We start from the raw sequence: 19,090 nt of genomic DNA on the forward strand, positions 1-19,090 counted from the left end.
GACTAGTCTAAAACATGTCAGATCTGTCAGGTTTTTTTAATAACCTGCTGCAAGTGACGGCAAAACTTAGGAGAAAAGTTATTTATAATGATTTTTATTCAAGGGCAAATACATGTTTTATATGTATGCATATATATATATATATATATATATATATATATATATATATATACACACATGTGTTTTGAAGTTTACAATTTTTTTTTTGTGATATTGAATCTGATAACAAAAGAGATATTATGGAGTCCTACAATAAGAGCAAGTGAAGGTATTCAAGGTTATACAACTGAAGTGATCAAAATACAGATGATAAGAATCCACCCAGAGACAGGCTTACTGCAGATGGATATCCTAGCAGTGTGTGCACTCTGAGCCAGGGGTTCCAAATTTTGCTAAAGAGACCCAAAGTATTGACTGGTGTAGCATAAGCCCTCTCCAACCAATTTTCATGATCACCCACAGGGCCGGATTTGTACTTTCTAGTGCCCTAGGCCTGCTGTCTTCAAGGCCCCCCCCCCCCCAAATATTTTGTCCAACACTCTGACTAGCGATCATTGGTTTAAATGGGCTAATTTCAGTTGTGCTGCTCTTCCCCCCATTCAACAAATAATTCCTGTAATTTGCGCTCCTGCCAGAATGTGCACAGCAGCCGATAGTGCTCTGGGCATGCATACTTGAGAAATGACGCTGATGTATGACGGGTACTTGTCAAGAATGCATAACACTGTACCAGCCTTGGTTGCTGTGCACATCTGGGCAGGAGCGAGAAATTACAGGGAGCGCGAGTGGCCAGAGCATGCGCTGCTTCTTTATCCTCTGTGCGACTGGCTGCAGTCAGAGCCACAAACAGGTGACAGGCAGTGCGAGTGGCCAGAGCATGCGCTGCTTCTTTGTCCTCTGTGCGACTGGCTGCAGTCGGAGCCACAAACAGGTGGCAGGGAGTGCGAGTGGCCAGAGCATGCGCTGCTTCTTTGTCCTCTGTGCGACTGGCTGCAGTCAGAGCCACAAACAGGTGGCAGGGAGGTGCAATGGAGAGAAGCCCATCCAAAACAAAGAACAGGTAAGCAGCAAACATCCTGTCAGGACCCACTTTGGATGTTCTGTTGTAATTAGAGTGGACCTGAACTCAGAACTTCCTCTCTGCTCTAAAAGATATGCAACAACATAACCTTTAACCACTTAAGCCCGAAGGGTTGAAATTTTTTTTACATCCGAGCAACTTTCACCCTCCATTCATTTGCCAATAACTTTATCACTACTCATCACAATTAATTGATCTATATCTTGTTTTTTCCGCCACCAATTAGGCTTTTTGTGGGTGGTATATTTTGCTAAGAGCCACTTTACTGTAAATGCATTTTAACAGGAAGAATAAGAAAAAAATGGAAAAAATTCATTATTTCTCAGTTTTCAGCCATTATAGTTTTAAAATAATACATGCCTCCATAATTAAAACTCACGTATTGTATTTGCCCATATGCCCCGGGTATTTCACCGTTAAAATTATGTCCCTATCACAATGTATAGCGACAATATTTTATTTGGAAATAAAGGTGCATTTTTTCCGTTTTGCATCCATCACTGTTTAGAAGCCCATAATTTATTAAATCATATTGATATACTCCTTTGACATGCATATTTAAAAAGTTCAGACCCTTAGGTAACTATTTATGGTTTTTTTTTTTTTTATTATTGTAATTTTTTTTTTTTTAATTTAAACTTGTATGTGGGTATTTTTTGGTGTGGGAGGTAAACAGGGTTGTTTTTTTTTTTTAATATATGTATATGTTTATTTTTAAAACTTTTTTTTTTAGGTGTAATTTGCTATTTGGCCACAAGATGGCCAGAATCAAAAAGTCCTGGGAGCGATCGATCTCGCTCCCAGGCAGAAGAAAGGAGACCAGAGCTCAGAAAAGCCGCAGCGTCTGAAGAGACGCTGTAGGCTTTTCTCCGGGGGGGGGGGGGGGGTCCGATCAGCGAAAGGGATTTATAATCCCTTTCACTGATCGGTGGGCTAGCGGCCAGCAGCGGGGGCGCGCACGGGGGGCCCGCGGGCGCGCGCAGCCCAACTGGACGAGAAATCTCGTCCAGTTGGGCTTAAGTGGTTAAATAAAAACATTTCTTTCTTACAGCTGATACAAATCCTGCAATAGATATGCAGTGTTTTACTTCCTGCTTTTATGAAAGCAGACATATTTTTAACATCCTGTGCTTTCAAATGAGCTTAGATGTTGTGGCAGTCAGGTGACACAGTGCAGAGATCAAATTACAACTTGTGACACAGAGGAGGGGGAATTAGACAGGCTCTCGAAATACATACATGGTACAGTTCTCTGTTTTCCTTCTGTCCTGTGCAAGAGTTCAGCTCCACTTTAAAGCATCTGAATTACATTTATTTATATTTGCTGAAAAATCTATGCATCTTTTGAATGCTGAATGTACATATGGTGGTGTGCTCTAACATATTGACAGTATACGGTTTAGCAATGAAAGGGAAGAAAACAGCATTTTTATTCTTGCAGGTTTCATAGATGGTCCTCCAGCTCCGGAGGACAGAAAATGAGTCAGGAAAGAGTTAACGAAGGAAGAAGAGACCACTGCTAGCTAAGAAAAACAGTCATAAATTAGGATTAGATACATAAATTAACAACTGCTGGGGTCAGTGTCAAAGCTGTAAAAGAAACTAGCAGAGCTCACTGATATTTGTGAATGCCTGCATTAAAACTCAGCGGAACTTAGTTCTATCTGCTTTGTAATGTAAATCCCTTTTATTTCTCACATCCACTTGTATGTCCATCTTACAGAAGAATGATTGTTATTACACATCAAGAAGTGAGAGAGAGAGAAGCAGGGATTGGGGAACTCTGGAATTCAGCTATTAGAATTCAGCTGCGCTGCGGGACCAGAAGAGATGATTTACTTTATAACCTCTTCTCTCTCCAAGTCATGCCTGCCGCCCTTCTTATCTTATCTAATTTTATCGCCCTAGGCCGTGGCCTTTTTTGGCCTTTCCAGAAATCCGGCACTGATCACCCATGTACCCCTCCCAGCACTTATTTTTTTTACCGTTGTGATGGGGGGATGTGGGAGATCACAAAAATGCAGCTGCAGCTGTTATCCAGAGGGTCTGTACCCCCTTGCTGGTGGCATTAGGGGAAGGGTGTGGGGCACTGCCAGTTTGTGCGCTGCAGCTATGCCCCTTTGCATGTGCGCCAGCCTAATTACGTTGTACACATGCTGAGTGGTGCTAGAAGGGGTCAAAGCCTGACACTGATCCATATAGGGTGACGCCATGCGGAACTTTATTCCACAACAGCTCCCCTAGCGATAGCCCAATTGTGCCCACCTAATATTAAATGGCGCAGGGACAGAGCGGGGTTGGCAGCAATCAAAGTGTTACGCTGAAGAGGGTGATGATTTTATCTACCAACAGCGCCATCTATTGGCAGCCAGTTCTCCTATGTCAGACTATTTCACAGTCCAACATAGGAGCAGCAAGTGTTAATCTTTTCAAAATTCATACATAGGGCCTGATTCACAAAGCGGTGATAACTCAGTTATCACGCCTAAAAGACTTTAGGCGTGATAACCTTTGCACCGCTGAGTTAGCACCGCTTTGTGCTGATTATCGTGCGCAAAGTCCTGCGCGCAAACGCAAAGTCACAAAACTTTGCGCGCGGGAGCTTCGCGCGAGTTTCTTCTTATCATGCCTAAACTGAGTTTAGGCGTGATAAAGGGCTTTTCACTGGCGTGCAAACATTTTGCACCGCTTTGTGAATCAGGCCCATAGTGTTAGTAATTTTTTCAATAATTACCCCGTACACTGATTTTTGTTTCCCACTGAGAAACCATGTGGACTTTAGTTGAAGTAACAATATACTGGAGCAACTTATGTTTCGCATGGGGTAAAGCAGGTTTCATGCCTGGCTGGCAGTAGTATTTTGAGACCATTGCAGGTGTCGAAATGAATGACTTTGGTAATAAAGATTGACATACTAGACCACAATTGGGTAACAACAGGACTAGTCAACCATATGTGATAGAAATTAGAAAGTGCCCTCCCTTCCACATGCAGCAAACAGGGGACTTGGTACTATCAAAATCATGAATTCCAGAAGGCCTAAGAATGAACTATTCTAATGCTGGGCATACACGGCTCGATTTTGCCGATTGATTCCCCGCTCGATTCTGCAGGCGATTCTCTTATCTTCCGCTCATTTTTCTTATCTTTTCCCATTGTCCTCCATGCAGAATCGAGCGGGGAAACGATCGGGCGGGAGATCGGACGTGTCGGAAGTTATCTATTGAGCCACCTAAGTGTCTCAGAATCGAGCCGTGTATTCCCAGCATAAGGGACATCTCAAGACTGGTAGATTGCATGCTGTCCTTGGAAAGCGTCTGCAAACACTGTCGACCAGCCAGACCGATATGCAAGGTAGGTTCACCAATTATATTGTCCACAGGCATGCTTGTTCAGGGTTTATGACTAAAATAAACTATACATTGGGTCGAATTCCCACCGAAATTGTTAACGCAAACGCTGACCGATTGTCAGTCCTGCCGGAACATTTTGCTCGATCGTTGGTGGGTCGGGTGCGGTCTCTAGCGGCTTTTGATTCAGTGACATCCGGCGCAGCATAGCGGCAGCAATAACCATACTGTTCTCCGACTCTTCCCTTCCTGTCGCGTCCTGTGACTAGCTGGAGATCAAACAGTAGAGCGCCCTCTACTGTATGATCTCCCGCTAGTCACAGGATGTGACAGGAAGGGAAGAGGGGAAGAAGTGAGGACAGCACGGATCCCGTGGACTCGCTCCAGCCGGGAAGGTGACGTTTTTGCTGCTGGTCAGGGGAGCCCAGATGGGGGAGGCCTGGGGACGGCGAGGCAAGCGGCGGCTCCACACGTTTTGAATCGTTTTCATGCTGATATCGATTCAAACCTGTGTGCAGTGTATGGGCAAAATTAGATCCTTCTTTGATCAGATTAGATCAGAGAGGGATCTATCTGTTGGTTGATCTGGTGGTCTTCTCTTAGTGTATGGCCATCTTTAGGCTGTGTTCCCACTTAAAGAGACACTGAAGCGAAAACATTATTATTATATAATGAATTGGTTGTGTAGTAGGGATAATTACTAGAACATTAGTAGCAAAGAGATTATTCTCATATTTTTATTTTTTAGTTATATAGTGTTTTTTATAACATTGCATCATTCTCTAATATTTGCAGTTTACACACTACTCAGCATTCTAAATGATTTTACAGAGCAGGCTAGTGAACTTTTGACCTGTCCTCTGGGGAACAAAAAAACAAAATGCAGTGCCAGACACTTGAGATAACAAGCTTCAGAAGATAGAGCTCTCTGCGACTTTTAGTCGTGGAGCTCAATGGCTCTTTTGCATAGATAACAACTGGAGTTTCTTAGCTCTTCCTGTACTGGAAACAACATTAGACTTATGTCTCTGCTGCTAATGTTGTATTTCTTAGCTGCACTACACATACAAATCATTATATCATAAGTTTTTTTCCGCTTCAGTGTCTCTTTAAAGAAAAATTGAGGCGAGAGGTATACGGAGGCTGCCATATTTATTTCCTTTTAAAGAGACTCTAACAAAATTTTGAGCCTTATTTCTTCTATCCTATAAGTTCCTATGCCTGTTCTAATGTGGTCTGTCTTACTGCAGCCTTTCCTACTTGCACTGTCTCTGTAATAAATCTTGTCTCCTTTCCTCTGTGGTGTCTGTCAGGCTGAGGCTGGAATGTGTGGAATGTGCAGCACTGCTTGTCATTGGCAGAAGCTTAACACACCCCCTCCAAGCTCTGCATGAGTCACACAGTAAGCTGTTCTCAGCCTATGATACTCTGGTTAGAAGCCAGTCTTTTGTTTGTAAACACTGCCTAAAACTGTTCATTACAAACCAGGATTGCAGCAGGGAGTGGCCGAAACAGCACAGAGGGGCACAGGAGAACATAAGGAATAGAATGGTATGCTTTTTATTCTAAGAATTTTAGAGTACAGATTTTCTTTAAGCAATACCAGTTGCCTGGCAGCCCTGCTGATCCTCTGCCTCTAATACTTTTAGCCATAGCCCCTGAACAAGCATATGCAGAATAATTACTCAGCTGACTCAGGTTTTCCTGCATTAGCCATATGCTCGTTCCAGGGTTTTGGCTCATACGCTACATATGCCAGAAGATCAACAGGACTGCCAGGCAACTGGCATCGTTTACAAGAAAATAATTATGGCAGCCTCCATATCGCTCTAAACTATGGTTCCCTTTGAAAAATACCAGTTGCCTGGCAGCCCTGCTGATCTATTTGGTTGCAGTAGTGTCTGAATCACACCAGAAACAAGCAGGCAGCTAATGTTATCAGTTCTGACAGTAAGGTCAGAAACACCTGATCTGCTGCATGCTTGTTCAGGGGCTATGGCTTAAAGTATTAGAGGCAGAGGATCAGCAGGGCTGCCAGGCAACTGGCATTGCTTAAAAGGAAATAAATATGGCAGCCTCCACATATTGCTCGCTACAGTTTTCCTTTAATATACACAAGTTTCTGTCTCAGTGTTGTGTATTGAAACAAACAAAGCTGTAATATTCCTTAAAATTCCTCTCGAGATTCTTTAACGCATCTCTGTCGCAAAAATCTTAAAATTGAAAATACAGGTAAACACATACAAATAAGAAGTACGTTTTTTCCAGAGTAAAATGAGCCATAAATTACTTTTCTCCTATGTTGCTGTCACTTACAGTAAGTAGTAGAAATCTGACAGAAGTGACAGATTTTGGACTAGCCCATCTTCTCATGGGAGGGGGGTTCTCAGGGTTTTCCTTACTTTTAAAAGCATTTAGTGAATGGCAGTTGCTCCGTTCAACCCGCAAAAAAAGTTTGCAGCGAGCAGGGAGGCTGGCCAACATCACTGTATACATCTTTTTCAGGGAATGTCTTTATAAAGAATAAAAGCCTTGCTGAGAATCCCCCATGAAGAGATGGACTAGCCCAAAACCTGTCGGTACTGTCAGATTTTCACCATCTACTGTAAGTGACAGCAACATAGGAGCAAAGTAATGTATGGCTCATTTTCCCCCAGAAGAAATGTACTTCTTATTTAAATGTGTTTTAAATGTTAGGATTTTCGTGACAGCTCCTCTTTAACCTCCTTGGCGGTATGAAAAATACCGCCAGGAGGGAGCGCAGCAGTTTTTTCTAAATTTTTTTTTTTTTTTATCATGTAGCGAGCCGAGGGCTCGCTACATGATAGCCGCTGCTCTGCGGCATCCCCCCGCCCTCTTCGATCGCCTTCGGCGATCTCCGATCAGGAAATCCCGTTCATAGAACGGGATTTCCTGGAGGGCTTCCCCCGTCGCAATGGCGACGGGGCGGGATGACGTCACCGACGTCACTGACGTCGGGACATCATTGGGAGTCCCGGGCCACCCCTCGGCGCTGCCTGGCACTGATTGGCCAGGCAGCGCTGGGGTCTGGGGGGGGGGGGGGGGGGGGCCGCGCGCCGCAGCAGATAGCGGCGATCGGGCGGGGGCCGGCGGCGATCAGAGTGCTGGCGCAGCTAGCAAAGTGCTAGCTGCGTCCAGCAAAAAAAAATTATGAAAATCGGCCCAGCAGGGCCTGAGCGGCACCCTCCGGCGGCTTACCCCGTGTCACACACGGGGTTACCGCCAAGGAGGTTAATACTCCACCTATCAATGAATTACTGTCGATAACATGGCCCCAGCATGTAGGCATAGCTGCTGCTTCCTGCTACCGCAATGTAATGTGAAACTTCAATATATTTTGCTTAGATTCGTTATTGTTTTTTTGTCATGGCAACAATCACTGTTTGCCAAAAATTCCCCCTCTCTGCTCATAATAACATTCTTCTTTTGTCAGTGAACTCAGCACAGCACACATCCGCTCCTTACCTCATCTTGCAGCCAAGGGTCATTTTAACAAGATTTTTAGTTCCTCCTTATGCAGTCAAGATGTTACTGTTTAAGGAGAATTAAAAAGAAAATATTTTATATAAGCTGTACTTTTTACCTTATGTTATAATTATATGTATTATAGTACATTAATATAGCTTTAACTATTTTTCTGCAGCATTTCACAGAGTACGATGAACATCATCATATCGCTGGTTGTCTTCTGTCTGGGCTTCCAGCTAAGGTGGCCATACGGGTACAGTTAAAAATGGCGTTGGCCGAATAATGGCGCCATTTTTAGAACAATATTTTTTTAAAAATGATATTTATCGTTTTAATCCGCATCCTGTTTCTTAAAACGTTATTTATAATTTCTTGCCATTGTAAAAGTTTATTTTTATTTAATAACAGTGTTATACCTAAGAGCCCTAACTAAACTTCCGCATTACCGGTGCTCTAATCTAACTAATTGCCCCCAGACTCCCCGGGGGGGCAATCCGGGCTTCATTTCCCAGTGAGGCAGGGCTATGAGCAGCAGCCCCGCCTCACACGTGTCTGTCAGCGGCGGTTCTCCGCCTCTCCCCCGCCCCTCTTAGTGTAGGCAGACTGAGAGGGGCGGAGGAGAGGCGGAGATCCGCCGCTGACAGACACGTCTGAGGCAGGGCTGAAGCTCATAGCACTGTCTCACACGGAAACGAAGCCTGGATTGCCCCGCCCCCCCCCCCCCCCCCGGGGAGTTTGGGGGCAATTAGTTAGATTAGAGCGTCGGTAATGCGGCAGTTTAGTTAGGGCTCTTAGGTATAACACTGTTATAAAATAATAATAAACTTTTACAATGGCAAGAAACTATAAATAACGTTTTAAGAAACAGGATGCGGATTAAAACGATACATTTTGTAAGGAGAACGGGCGCACTGATTTAGCATTCAAAACGATAAATTTCGTCCTGACATCCTGCCCCATTATTTCACCATCAAAACGATATTGTTTTATAATTAAAGTCTATGAGGCGCCGTTTTTACACCATTGGCGCTAGGTGCCATTTTTCACTGATCCGGGCCATACTACAGTCGATGTATGGGTAAATCAGCAATGAGGGCTGGTGCACAGCAGAGCGGTTCTGAAGCGTTTTTTAAAACGCTTGCAGGGGGGGAAACTGCTTGGCTAATGAAAGTGAATGGGCTGTTGCACACCAGAGCGGTTCGTTTTTCCCACAAACACAAACTTGGGGGCTGCAGCATTTTTTTAGATTTCTGAGGCGTTTCTGTTAAAGTATGGGAAAGTGGAAAACCCCTCTGAAAAACGCTAGATCAGAGAGGTTTTCCAGGCGTTTTTGTTACAGAAGCTGTTCAGTAACACTTTACTGTAACAATATATGACATCTGCTACACAAAAACACTCCAAAAACGCTAGGCATGTGTAGAAAACGTCTCTAATCATGCCTAGAATCGCTCTGAAATCTGCTTCAAAAACCTCTAGCGTTGCGGATCTGCTAGCGGTTTTTGGTGTGCACTGGGCCTGAGACAAATCTCTCTCTGATCGAATCTGATCAGTGAAAGATCTGTTGCCTGCCCATGCACCGCAGATCGATTCTCGATAAATTTCAGCTTGAAATCAGAAAATGGCCTAGCACCAGAGCCGGATTAAGACCATGCAGAGCCCCAAGCAGAGCAATAAATTTAGCCCCCCCCCCCCCCCCACACACACACATACTGTTGAAAGGATGTCTCCCCAGCATACAGCATCTCACAGTAGTGAGTGCACCGCTCACTTTTTTGTAAATATTCTATTTCATCTTTTCATGGAACAGACAGCACTGAAAATATGACGCTGTGATACAATGTAAAGCAGTCAGTGTACAGCTTTTCTAACAGTGTAAGGTTATTTGCTGTGCAATAACATCAGCACAGCAACTGTAGCGAAAAGTATGTGGAGGCTACCATATTTTTTTACTTTTAAGAAATACCAGTTTCCTGGCTATCCTGTTTATCCTCTGTCTCTAATATATTTAGCTATTGCCCCTGAACAAGCATGCAGCAGATCAGGTGACATTATTGTCAGACTTGACATTAGCTGCATGCTTGTTTCTGGTGCGATTCAAACACTACTGCAGCCAAATAGATCAGCAGGACTGCCAGGAAACTGGTATTGTTTAAAAGATAATAAATATGGCAGCTTCTATATTCCTCTCACTACAGTTGTCCTTTAATGTCTAAACCACTGGCAGAAAAAGTGAGTACAGCGAGGCAGATTTAAGATCAACAACTTCATGATTGTTTACACTGAAAATGTGATGGCCCCTTGTACTTCTTTATTGTTGCCTAAGCCTGCCACGTGGCAAATGTGACTAATGTCTGGTACACACCATGCTATTTCCCATTAGATAGATGAGTTAAATCAATTATCTCAAAAGTCAGAATGGATTTCCAATCATTTTTCTGATCATTTTCTAAACACTTCTATACAAAATTGATCAGAAAAACGATCGGAAATCAGAATCGGATCACGATCGGATCTGTCAGAAATAATCCATTTGACCTATCTATCTGAAGGGAAATTGCATGGTGTGTACCGGGCATTCGGGTTGTGAGGATCTGGTAAAGCAAGATTGGAGTTTATTCACTGCAAGACCAAATTTGTCAGGGCTCGTTTCCACCATAGCGAATCCGCATGCGGCGACGAGATGCGGATTCGCTTGTTACACTGAAGTGGCCGGGGCTGTTTCCACATGTTCGGCGTGCGGGAGCGATTTGGCGGCGGGCCAAATCTGCACGACGGGACCCACAGAATTCGCCTGCGTCGGGAATCCGTGCGAATCGCCGCTAATGTATTTAATAGTAAAAACGCATGCGTTTGTTACATGCGTTTTTACCCGCGATTTCGCGTGCGATTTCGCACCTTTTTCAATGTTATTTTGCCCTGGCAGTGTCATGGTTAATTTCGCATGGCACCCTGCCATGCGAAATCGCACGCGAAATCGCGGGTAAAAACGCATGCGGAAACGCATCCGCATGCGTTTTTACAAGCGTCGGAATGCCGGCGAAATCGCGTCGCAACAGTGGAAACGGGCCCTTAGTTTCGCTCCCTCATTCTCATTAGTCATACACAGGTCAATAATGCCCCAATATGTCTATCCAATTGATCATTATTCCATTCAATTGGTTAGTGATCAACCTCTGTAACAGCAGGTTTAATTCTGATAGGCTTCAGCAGACCTCTATCAAGCTTCAAGTGTTGTACTGCTCAATGCTGAGCAAAGTTATGGACCATCGATCCCCAACCACTCCTGTCCTGCCCTCATACCACAGAGATTGATAAACAGCAAAATATCGCTTGAAAGCCAATCGATTGGATATACAGTATATGAGAAATAGATTACTGGAAGATTCAATCAGTGTTCAAAATTGATGTGTGTATAGCAAGCTTTAGATATTTTTGGCCAATTAGGGTGATAAAATTAAGGTCAAGTTCAGCAATGGCCGGAACCAACTGTGCACATCACAAGCTGAACTATCTCTGTAGTGGAGCATTGCTGCAGAGAGCTAAACACAAAGAGTTGAACAGAGACAATAAACAGGACAGAGACAGACAATAAATCTTTATGTGCCTCTTATGTGGGAGATAAAATTAGGCTAATAAGTTCAGCAAAGACTGGAACTAAATGTAAACATTACGCACAGAAGTCATAGACTTTTGAACAAATGATGATGCTACTATGAAAAAAAGTTTAACTACAGATGTTTTGCCACATCTAATTTCTCTAGCTGTGATCTCTTCATACAGCGGCTCCTGTATTTAGAGATCACATTCCAGCACCCAGCCCTTGTCTGAAAGCTCTTTCAGGCCGGCCGCCGTGATGATGCGAGGCGGCCAGCGTCGTGACATCAGCCGCGTCATACGCAGAAGAAGGAGCCCGACACTTGGCCGAGTGTCGCCAGGCTACCGCCGGTCAGCCATTCCGGAGCGGGGCCTAGGAGAGGAGCCAGGACGCCGTCGTGGGACCTCCCGACCAGCACTCGGCTGGAGAAAGAGTACTATTTTGCTTTTTAGGTTGAGCTCGGAGTCCCTTTAGAGGACACCAGAGGGCAAAACGGGTAGCAGCAGGCATATACTGTTACCTGTCCTGATGCCCGTCGCTCTCCCCATTCTCCTCTTAGCCCCTCATAACTCACCTAAAAGCCCCTCCTCATCTGGTCTTCTGGGTCGAACTTGACTGCGTAGTGTGCTGTAGGATGCCAGCAGCTTGGCCATTGCATGCGCAGTCGAGTTTGACTCAGCCAACCAGAAGAGGATCCCGGGGGCTTTCAAATTAGTTACTGGGGGCTGAGAGGAGAACGAAAGGGAGGGGGGGGGGGTGTGAGCAGTAAGCATCAGAACAGGTAACAGTACAGTGGGTTGCAAAAGTATTCGGCCCCCTTGAAGTTTTCCACATTTTGTCATATTACTGCCACAAACATGAATCAATTTTATTGGGATTCCACATGAAAGACCAACACAAAGTGTTGTACACATGAGAAGTGGAACGAAAATCATACATGATTCCAAACATTTTTTACAAATAAATTACTGCAAAGTGGTGTGTGCATAATTATTCGGCCCCCTTTGATCTGAGTGCAGTCAGTTGCCTATAGACATTGCCTGATGAGTGCTAATGACTAAATGGAGTGCACCTGTGTGTAATCTAATGTCAGTACAAATACAGCTGCTCTGTGAGGGCCTCAGAGGTTGTCTAAGAGAATATTGGGAGCAACAACACCGTGAAGTCCAAAGAACACACAAGACAGGTCAGAAATCAAGTTACTGAGAAATTCAAAGCAGGCTTAAGCTACAAAAAGATTTCCAAAGCCTTGAACATCCCACGGAGCACTGTTCAAGCGATCATTCAGAAATGGAAGGAGTATGGCACAACTGTAAATCTACCAAGACAAGGCCATCCACCTAAACTCACAGGCCGAAGAAGGAGAGCGCTGATCAGAAATGCAGTCAAGAGGCCCATGGTGACTCTGGACGAGCTGCAGAGATCTACAGCTCAGGTGGGAGACTCTGTCCATAGGACAACTATTAGTCATGCACTGCACAAAGTTGGCCTTTATGGAAGAGTGGCAAGAAGAAAGGCATTGTTAACAGAAAGCATAAGAAGTCCCATTTGCAGTTTGCCACAAGCCATGTGGGGGACACAGCAAACATGTGGAAGAAGGTGCTCTGCTCAGATGAGACCAAAATGGAACTTTTTGGCCAAAATGCAAAACGCTATGTGTGGCGGAAAACTAACACTGCACATCACTCTGAACACACCATCCCCACTGTCAAATATGGTGGTGGCAGCATCATGGTCAGGGGGTGCATCTCTTCAGCAGGGACAGGGAAGCTGGTCAGAGTTGATGGGAAGATGGACGGAGCCAAATACAGGGCAAACTGGGAAGAAAACCTCTTGGAGTCTGCAAAAGACTTGAGACTGGGGCGGAGGTTCACCTTCCAGCAGGACAATGACCCTAAACATAAAGCCAGGGCAACAATGGAATGGTTTAAAACAAAACATATCTATGTGTTAGAATGGCCCAGTCAAAGTCCAGATCTAAATCCAATCGAGAATCTGTGGCAAGATCTGAAAACTGCTGTTCACAAACGCTGTCCATCTAATCTGGCTGAGCTGGAGCTGTTTTGCAAAGAAGAATGGGCAAGGATTTCAGTCTCTAGATGTGCAAAGCTGGTAGAGACATACCCTAAAAGACTGGCAGCTGTAATTGCAGCAAAAGGTGGTTCTACAAAGTATTGACTCAGGGGGCCGAATAATTACGCACACCCCACTTTGCAGTTATTTATTTGTAAAAAATGTTTGGAATCATGTATGATTTTCATTCCACTTCTCATGTGTACACCACTTTGTATTGGTCTTTCACGTGGAATTCCAATAAAATTGATGCATGTTTGTGGCAGTAATGTGACAAAATGTGGAAAACTTCAAGGGGGGCGAATACTTTTGCAACCCACTGTATATGCCTGCTCCCCCCAAACCTTTTGACCTCTAGTATCCTTTAAGGAGAGGGGAAAAAGCTGCAGGAGGGGAGCTGACTTAATAAGCTGAGCCCAGGCTATGGATGGAGCAACTATGCCCTTCCCCCATGATTCTTGTGTGTTAAAGTGGATCCGAGATAAACTTTTACTCATTGCATAGTTGTTCTTTTCATATAGTTTATAGGGCATCCTCAAGCCAAATACTTTTTTTTAATGTTTTAATACTTTAATTCCCTATAAACTAAACAAGCCTCGCCCACAGCTCATAGTGCCTTGGCACTCCACGTAGCAAGGGCTTATGGGAGCTCAGTGTGGGCAGGAGGAGGAGGTGTTACTAGCCAGAGATTTCAGAGGCAGGAAGGAGCAGGAGAGGGGAGTGAGCTGAGGGCTGGAGATGCAGAGCAGCTTGCCTGTGTGTAATATGACAAACAGAACATGGCTGCTCTCATTGTATCACAGCTAAGAAATAAACATGAAACTGTTGAAGCTGTTTGCAGATAGATTTGCTGTGTAAACTATCTAAATTTTAGCACAGCCGGATTTGTACTCTTTACCACCCAAGGCTGCTGTCACCAGCTGCCCCCCTTCAGTATAGGTAGCAAGATGACCCCTCCCCCTTCCCTCTAGTATAGATAGCCTGATGACCCCCTCCCCCTCCAGTATAGGTAGCCAGGTGACTTCTCACCCTTTACCTCTAGTATAGGTAACCAGATGACTCCCTTAGGGCCCTTTTCCACCTGCAATTGCTAGCGTTCGCGCTGAACACTAGCGATTGCGATTCAGCAAAAGAAAAAAAATTCCCGGTGATTTCCCGACGTTTACGATTGTGATTTTGCTATGCTATGCACTGCATAGCGAAATCGCTGAAAAAAAAACGTTCCGCGGCGCGATCGCGATGAAGTAAAAAACGAATTGCGGTAGTGGAAATTACCTACCGCGATTCCTATGTTAAAAAACACACCGTATCGATTTTAAAATCACTAGCGGTTTGCAGTTTTGAGATTAAGCAATCGCAAACGCTGTAGTGGAAAAGGGCCCTTAAACCCGCGTACGTTAAAAAGGGGCGCTGGGAAAAAAGGGCGCGGGGTTTTAAACGATAAGCATGGATAACGTTTAAAAATGTAATGTACTGTATTTCGTTTAAAATTAATGTTTTATAAAGTTATAAATCATTAAATAATGTGCATTAAATCGGCAATTGTAAAAACGTTAATCTTTCGTTTAAATAGTGAAACGTATAATCACGTTTTTAAAAAAATTACTAAGTAACCCTCCCTGTACCTACCCCTAACCCCTAGACCCCCTGTTGATGCCTAAACCTAAGACCCCCCCTGTTGGTGCCTAAGTAACCCTCCCTGTACCTACCCCTAACCCCTAGACCCCCCTGTTAGTGCCTAAACCTAAGACCCCCCTGTTGGTGCCTAAACCTAACACCCCCCTGTTAGTGCCTAAACCTAAGACCCCCCTGTTGGTGCCTAAACCTAAGACCCCCCTGTTGGTGCCTAAACCTAAGACCCCCCTGTTGGTGCCTAAACCTAAGACCCCTGTTGGTGCCTAAACCTAAGACCCCCCTGGTGGTGCCTAAACCTAAGACCCCCCTGGTGGTGCCTAAACCTAAGACCCCCCTGTTGGTGCCTAAACTTAAGACCCCCCTGTTGGTGCCTAAACCTAAGACCCCCCTGTGATAAGCATTAATAACGTTTCAAAAACATATTGTGCGGTTTTTTTCGTTTAAAAATAATGTAAAAAAAAAATTTGTACTGTTTTTCGTTTAAAAATAATGTTTGAAAAAAATATTGTACTGTTTTTCGTTTAAAAATAATATTAAAAAAATGTATAAATCATTAAATAATGTGTAATCATGAGAAGCAGTAATAAAACATTAAGTCTCCGGGCGCCGCTTTTAAAACGTTATTTTTCTCCGGCGCCCTTTTTTCCTATCGGGCGCCCATTAAACGATATTTATTATGGGAGTGAATGGCGGCCCCCGATTTGTCCACTAGCCTCCTGCGCCCTTTTTTACTGTTCCCCTTAAACCCTCCTTTTCCCACTTCCCCCTTTCAGTATAGGTAGCCAGCTCACCTTCACACCGCAGCAGCCATCAATGTCACTCATTTCTCAGCTCGTCTCCAGTACCAAAGCTTCCTCTTCCCCTCTGTCTCCAATGCTGCCCAAGTCCACAGCCGCCCTCCACAATGCAAACGTGCACAGAGAGCAAGGTGGCTGCTGCTCAGGCGACTGGCAGCAGAGTATCGCGGTCAGGAGCTCGCCTGATCTCCCTGCATTGCAGCATTTGCAAATGCTGCATAAGTTCAGCCTGCTGCTTAGGTGCCCTTGCTCCTGTGGTGCCCTAGGCCATGGCTGAATTTTAGATAAGACAAGTTACTTGTTATAGGTAGTTTTTCATCTCGGATCCGCTTTAAGCACGGTCTCCCTGTAGACCAGAGGGCTAATTAAGACAGTGAATGCAGGAAAAGCAATCCAAGGGAGAGAGAACTGCTTTCAGCACGTGGGACAAGGCAGCCAGCAACTACAGACAACGGCAGAGGAGTGTGGAGAATAGTGTTGGGCGAACATCTAGATGTTCGGGTTCGGGCCGAACAGGCCGAACATGGCCGCGATGTTCGGGTGTTCGACCCGAACTCCGAACATAATGGAAGTCAATGGGGACCCGAACTTTTGTGCTTTGTAAAGCCTCCTTATATGCTACATACCCCAAATTTACAGGGTATGTGCACCTTGGGAGTGGGTACAAGAGGAAAAAAAAATTTAGCAAAAAGAGCTTATAGTTTTTGAGAAAATCGATTTTAAAGTTTCAAAGGGAAAACTGTCTTTTAAATGCGGGAAATGTCTGTTTTCTTTGCACAGGTAACATGCTTTTTGTCGGCATGCAGTCATAAATGTAATACATATAAGAGGTTCCAGGAAAAGGGACCGGTAATGCTAACCCAGCAGCAGCACACGTGATGGAACAGGAGGAGGGTGGCGCAGGAGGAGAAGGCCACGCTTTGAGACACAACAACCCAGGCCTTGCATGAGGACAAGAAGCGTGCGGATAGCATGCTTTGTACCACCATGCAGTCATAAATGTAATAAAGATAAGTGGTTCAATAAACAGGGACCACGCGGCAACGCTAACCCAGCAGCAGCACACGTGATGGAACAGGAGGAGGCGCAGGAGGAGAAGGCCACGCTTTGTGAGACACAACAACCCAGGCCTTGCATGAGGACAAAAAGCGTGCGGATAGCATGCTTTGTACCGCCATGTAGTCATAAATGTAATAAAGATAAGAGGTTCAATAAACAGGGACCACGCGGCAACGCTAACCCAGCAGCAGCAGCAGCAGCAGCACACGTGATGGAACAGGAGGAGGCGCAGGAGGAGAAGGCCACGCTTTGTGAGACACAACAACCCAGGCCTTGCATGAGGACAAAAAGCGTGCGGATATAGCAGCAATGCTTTTTGCCGCCATGCAGTCATAAATGTAATACAGATGAGAGGTTCAATAAACAGGGACCGGAAACGCTAAACCATCCCAGATGTTCATCGGTCATGTTACTTGGTTGGGGTCCAGGAGTGTTGCGTAGTCGTTTCCAATCCAGGATTGATTCATTTTAATTTGAGTCAGACGGTCTGCATTTTCTGTGGAGAGGCGGATACGCCGATCTGTGATGATGCCTCCGGCAGCACTGAAACAGCGTTCCGACATAACGCTGGCTGCCGGGCAAGCCAGCACCTCTATTGCGTAGTGCGTACATTGCCAGTTCGTGCCAGGTGTCTAGCTTCATGCCCGGTTTCAGGTCCAGCGGTGCCAGCCACAAATCCGTCTGTTCCTTTATTCCCCTCCAAATTTCCTCCCCTGTGTGCTGCTTATCCCCAAGGCAGATCAGCTTCAGCAACGCTTGCTGACGCATGCCAACAGCTGTGCTGCACTGCTTCCACGATCCTACTGCTGCTGGTGCTGGGTTAGCATTTCCGGATGAGGTACAGCTTTGAGATGCGTTGGAGGAGAAGGAGTCAGAGAGGTAGGTGCTGCTGTTGTTATCCAGCTGTTTGCGGCGTGGGCAACACCCGCGCCGTAGCAGGTGAGGAATCGCTGCCAGGCTCCACAAGGTTCACCCAGTGCGCGGTAAGGGAGATGTATCGACCCTGGCCGAACGCACTCGTCCAGGTGTCAGTGGTGAGGTGAACCTTGCAGGCAACGGCATTCTTCAAGCTTCGGGTTATTTAGCTGACCACGTGCTCATGCAACTCAGGCACTGCAGAGCGCGCAAAGTGGTAGCGGCTGGGAACCACGTAACGTGGGATGGCCACTGACATCATGCCCTTGAAGCTGTTTGTCTCCACCACTCGATATGGCAGCATTTCGCAGGCCAGAAGCTTGGCTATGCTGGCTGGCTGTTACTGCCACGGCCCGGGGGTCATTTGCTGGCAATTTCCTCTTGTGCTCAAACATCTCAGAAACAGACAACTCAACCGTAGCGCTGCACACCGAAGGGCTGTTGGTTGTTGTGTTTGATGAACACTGGGAGACCTCAAGAGCACTAGTCCGGAAAGTGACAGTGTCAGCATCGTCTGATGTTTGTGAATGTTGTGAACCACGCAATGGCTGGGCTACTGCTGCTGCTGAGGCGGGTCTGGTGGTGAGTCTGGTGAACCCAAGGGAGGCAGTGTTGCTGGTGGTACCCTGTCCTGCCGCGTTTGCCCACAGAGTGGGATGTTTGGATAGAATGTGGCGGCTCATGCTGGTGGTGGAGAGGTTGTTAATACTTTTCCCCCTGCTCAGGCGGGTCTTGCACACCTTGCAAATCGCCATGGTAACATCCTCAGTGCAGTCTTCAAAGAAAGCCCAGACTTTAACTGGCTGAGGACTCGGACCTCGTGCGTGATGTGCTGGTGCTGCTTAACCCACTGCTGGACGCTTGAGAGGTCATCCAAGTAATTATCTGGTCCTGTTCTTTTGGATCTGTGAGGGTTGTTGTCCTGGACAACATGGGCAGTATTGAGTGGGTTTTCTTGGGTGCTCCCCTGTGGCCTGTACGTGAACCGTCAGGGGAAACACCTCTTCCCTTGCCCCTCCCTCTTTCACCGGATTTCTTCCTCATTTCACTTATCCTTAAAGTACACGCTGACTGGCAGCAGTACAGTGGCAGTACA

General features: G+C 45.5%; 1 protein-coding gene across 2 annotated transcripts in view; it reads right to left on the reverse strand.

Moving 5' to 3' along the window:
* The window catches only part of LOC137523072 (uncharacterized), an 86,613-nt gene that overhangs the window by 49,798 nt on the left and 17,725 nt on the right, over positions 1–19,090 (reverse strand). For both annotated transcript variants that reach the window (XM_068243270.1, XM_068243269.1), the window contains exon 2: positions 7,918–7,983. In XM_068243270.1, coding sequence (XP_068099371.1) covers positions 7,918–7,940 — 23 coding nt within the window. In that variant the 5' untranslated portion in view covers positions 7,941–7,983. The remainder of the gene's footprint in view (positions 1–7,917; positions 7,984–19,090) is intronic.

Source organism: Hyperolius riggenbachi, chromosome 6 (genome assembly GCF_040937935.1).
Source record: "Hyperolius riggenbachi isolate aHypRig1 chromosome 6, aHypRig1.pri, whole genome shotgun sequence".
Taxonomy (NCBI): Eukaryota; Metazoa; Chordata; class Amphibia; order Anura; family Hyperoliidae; genus Hyperolius; species Hyperolius riggenbachi.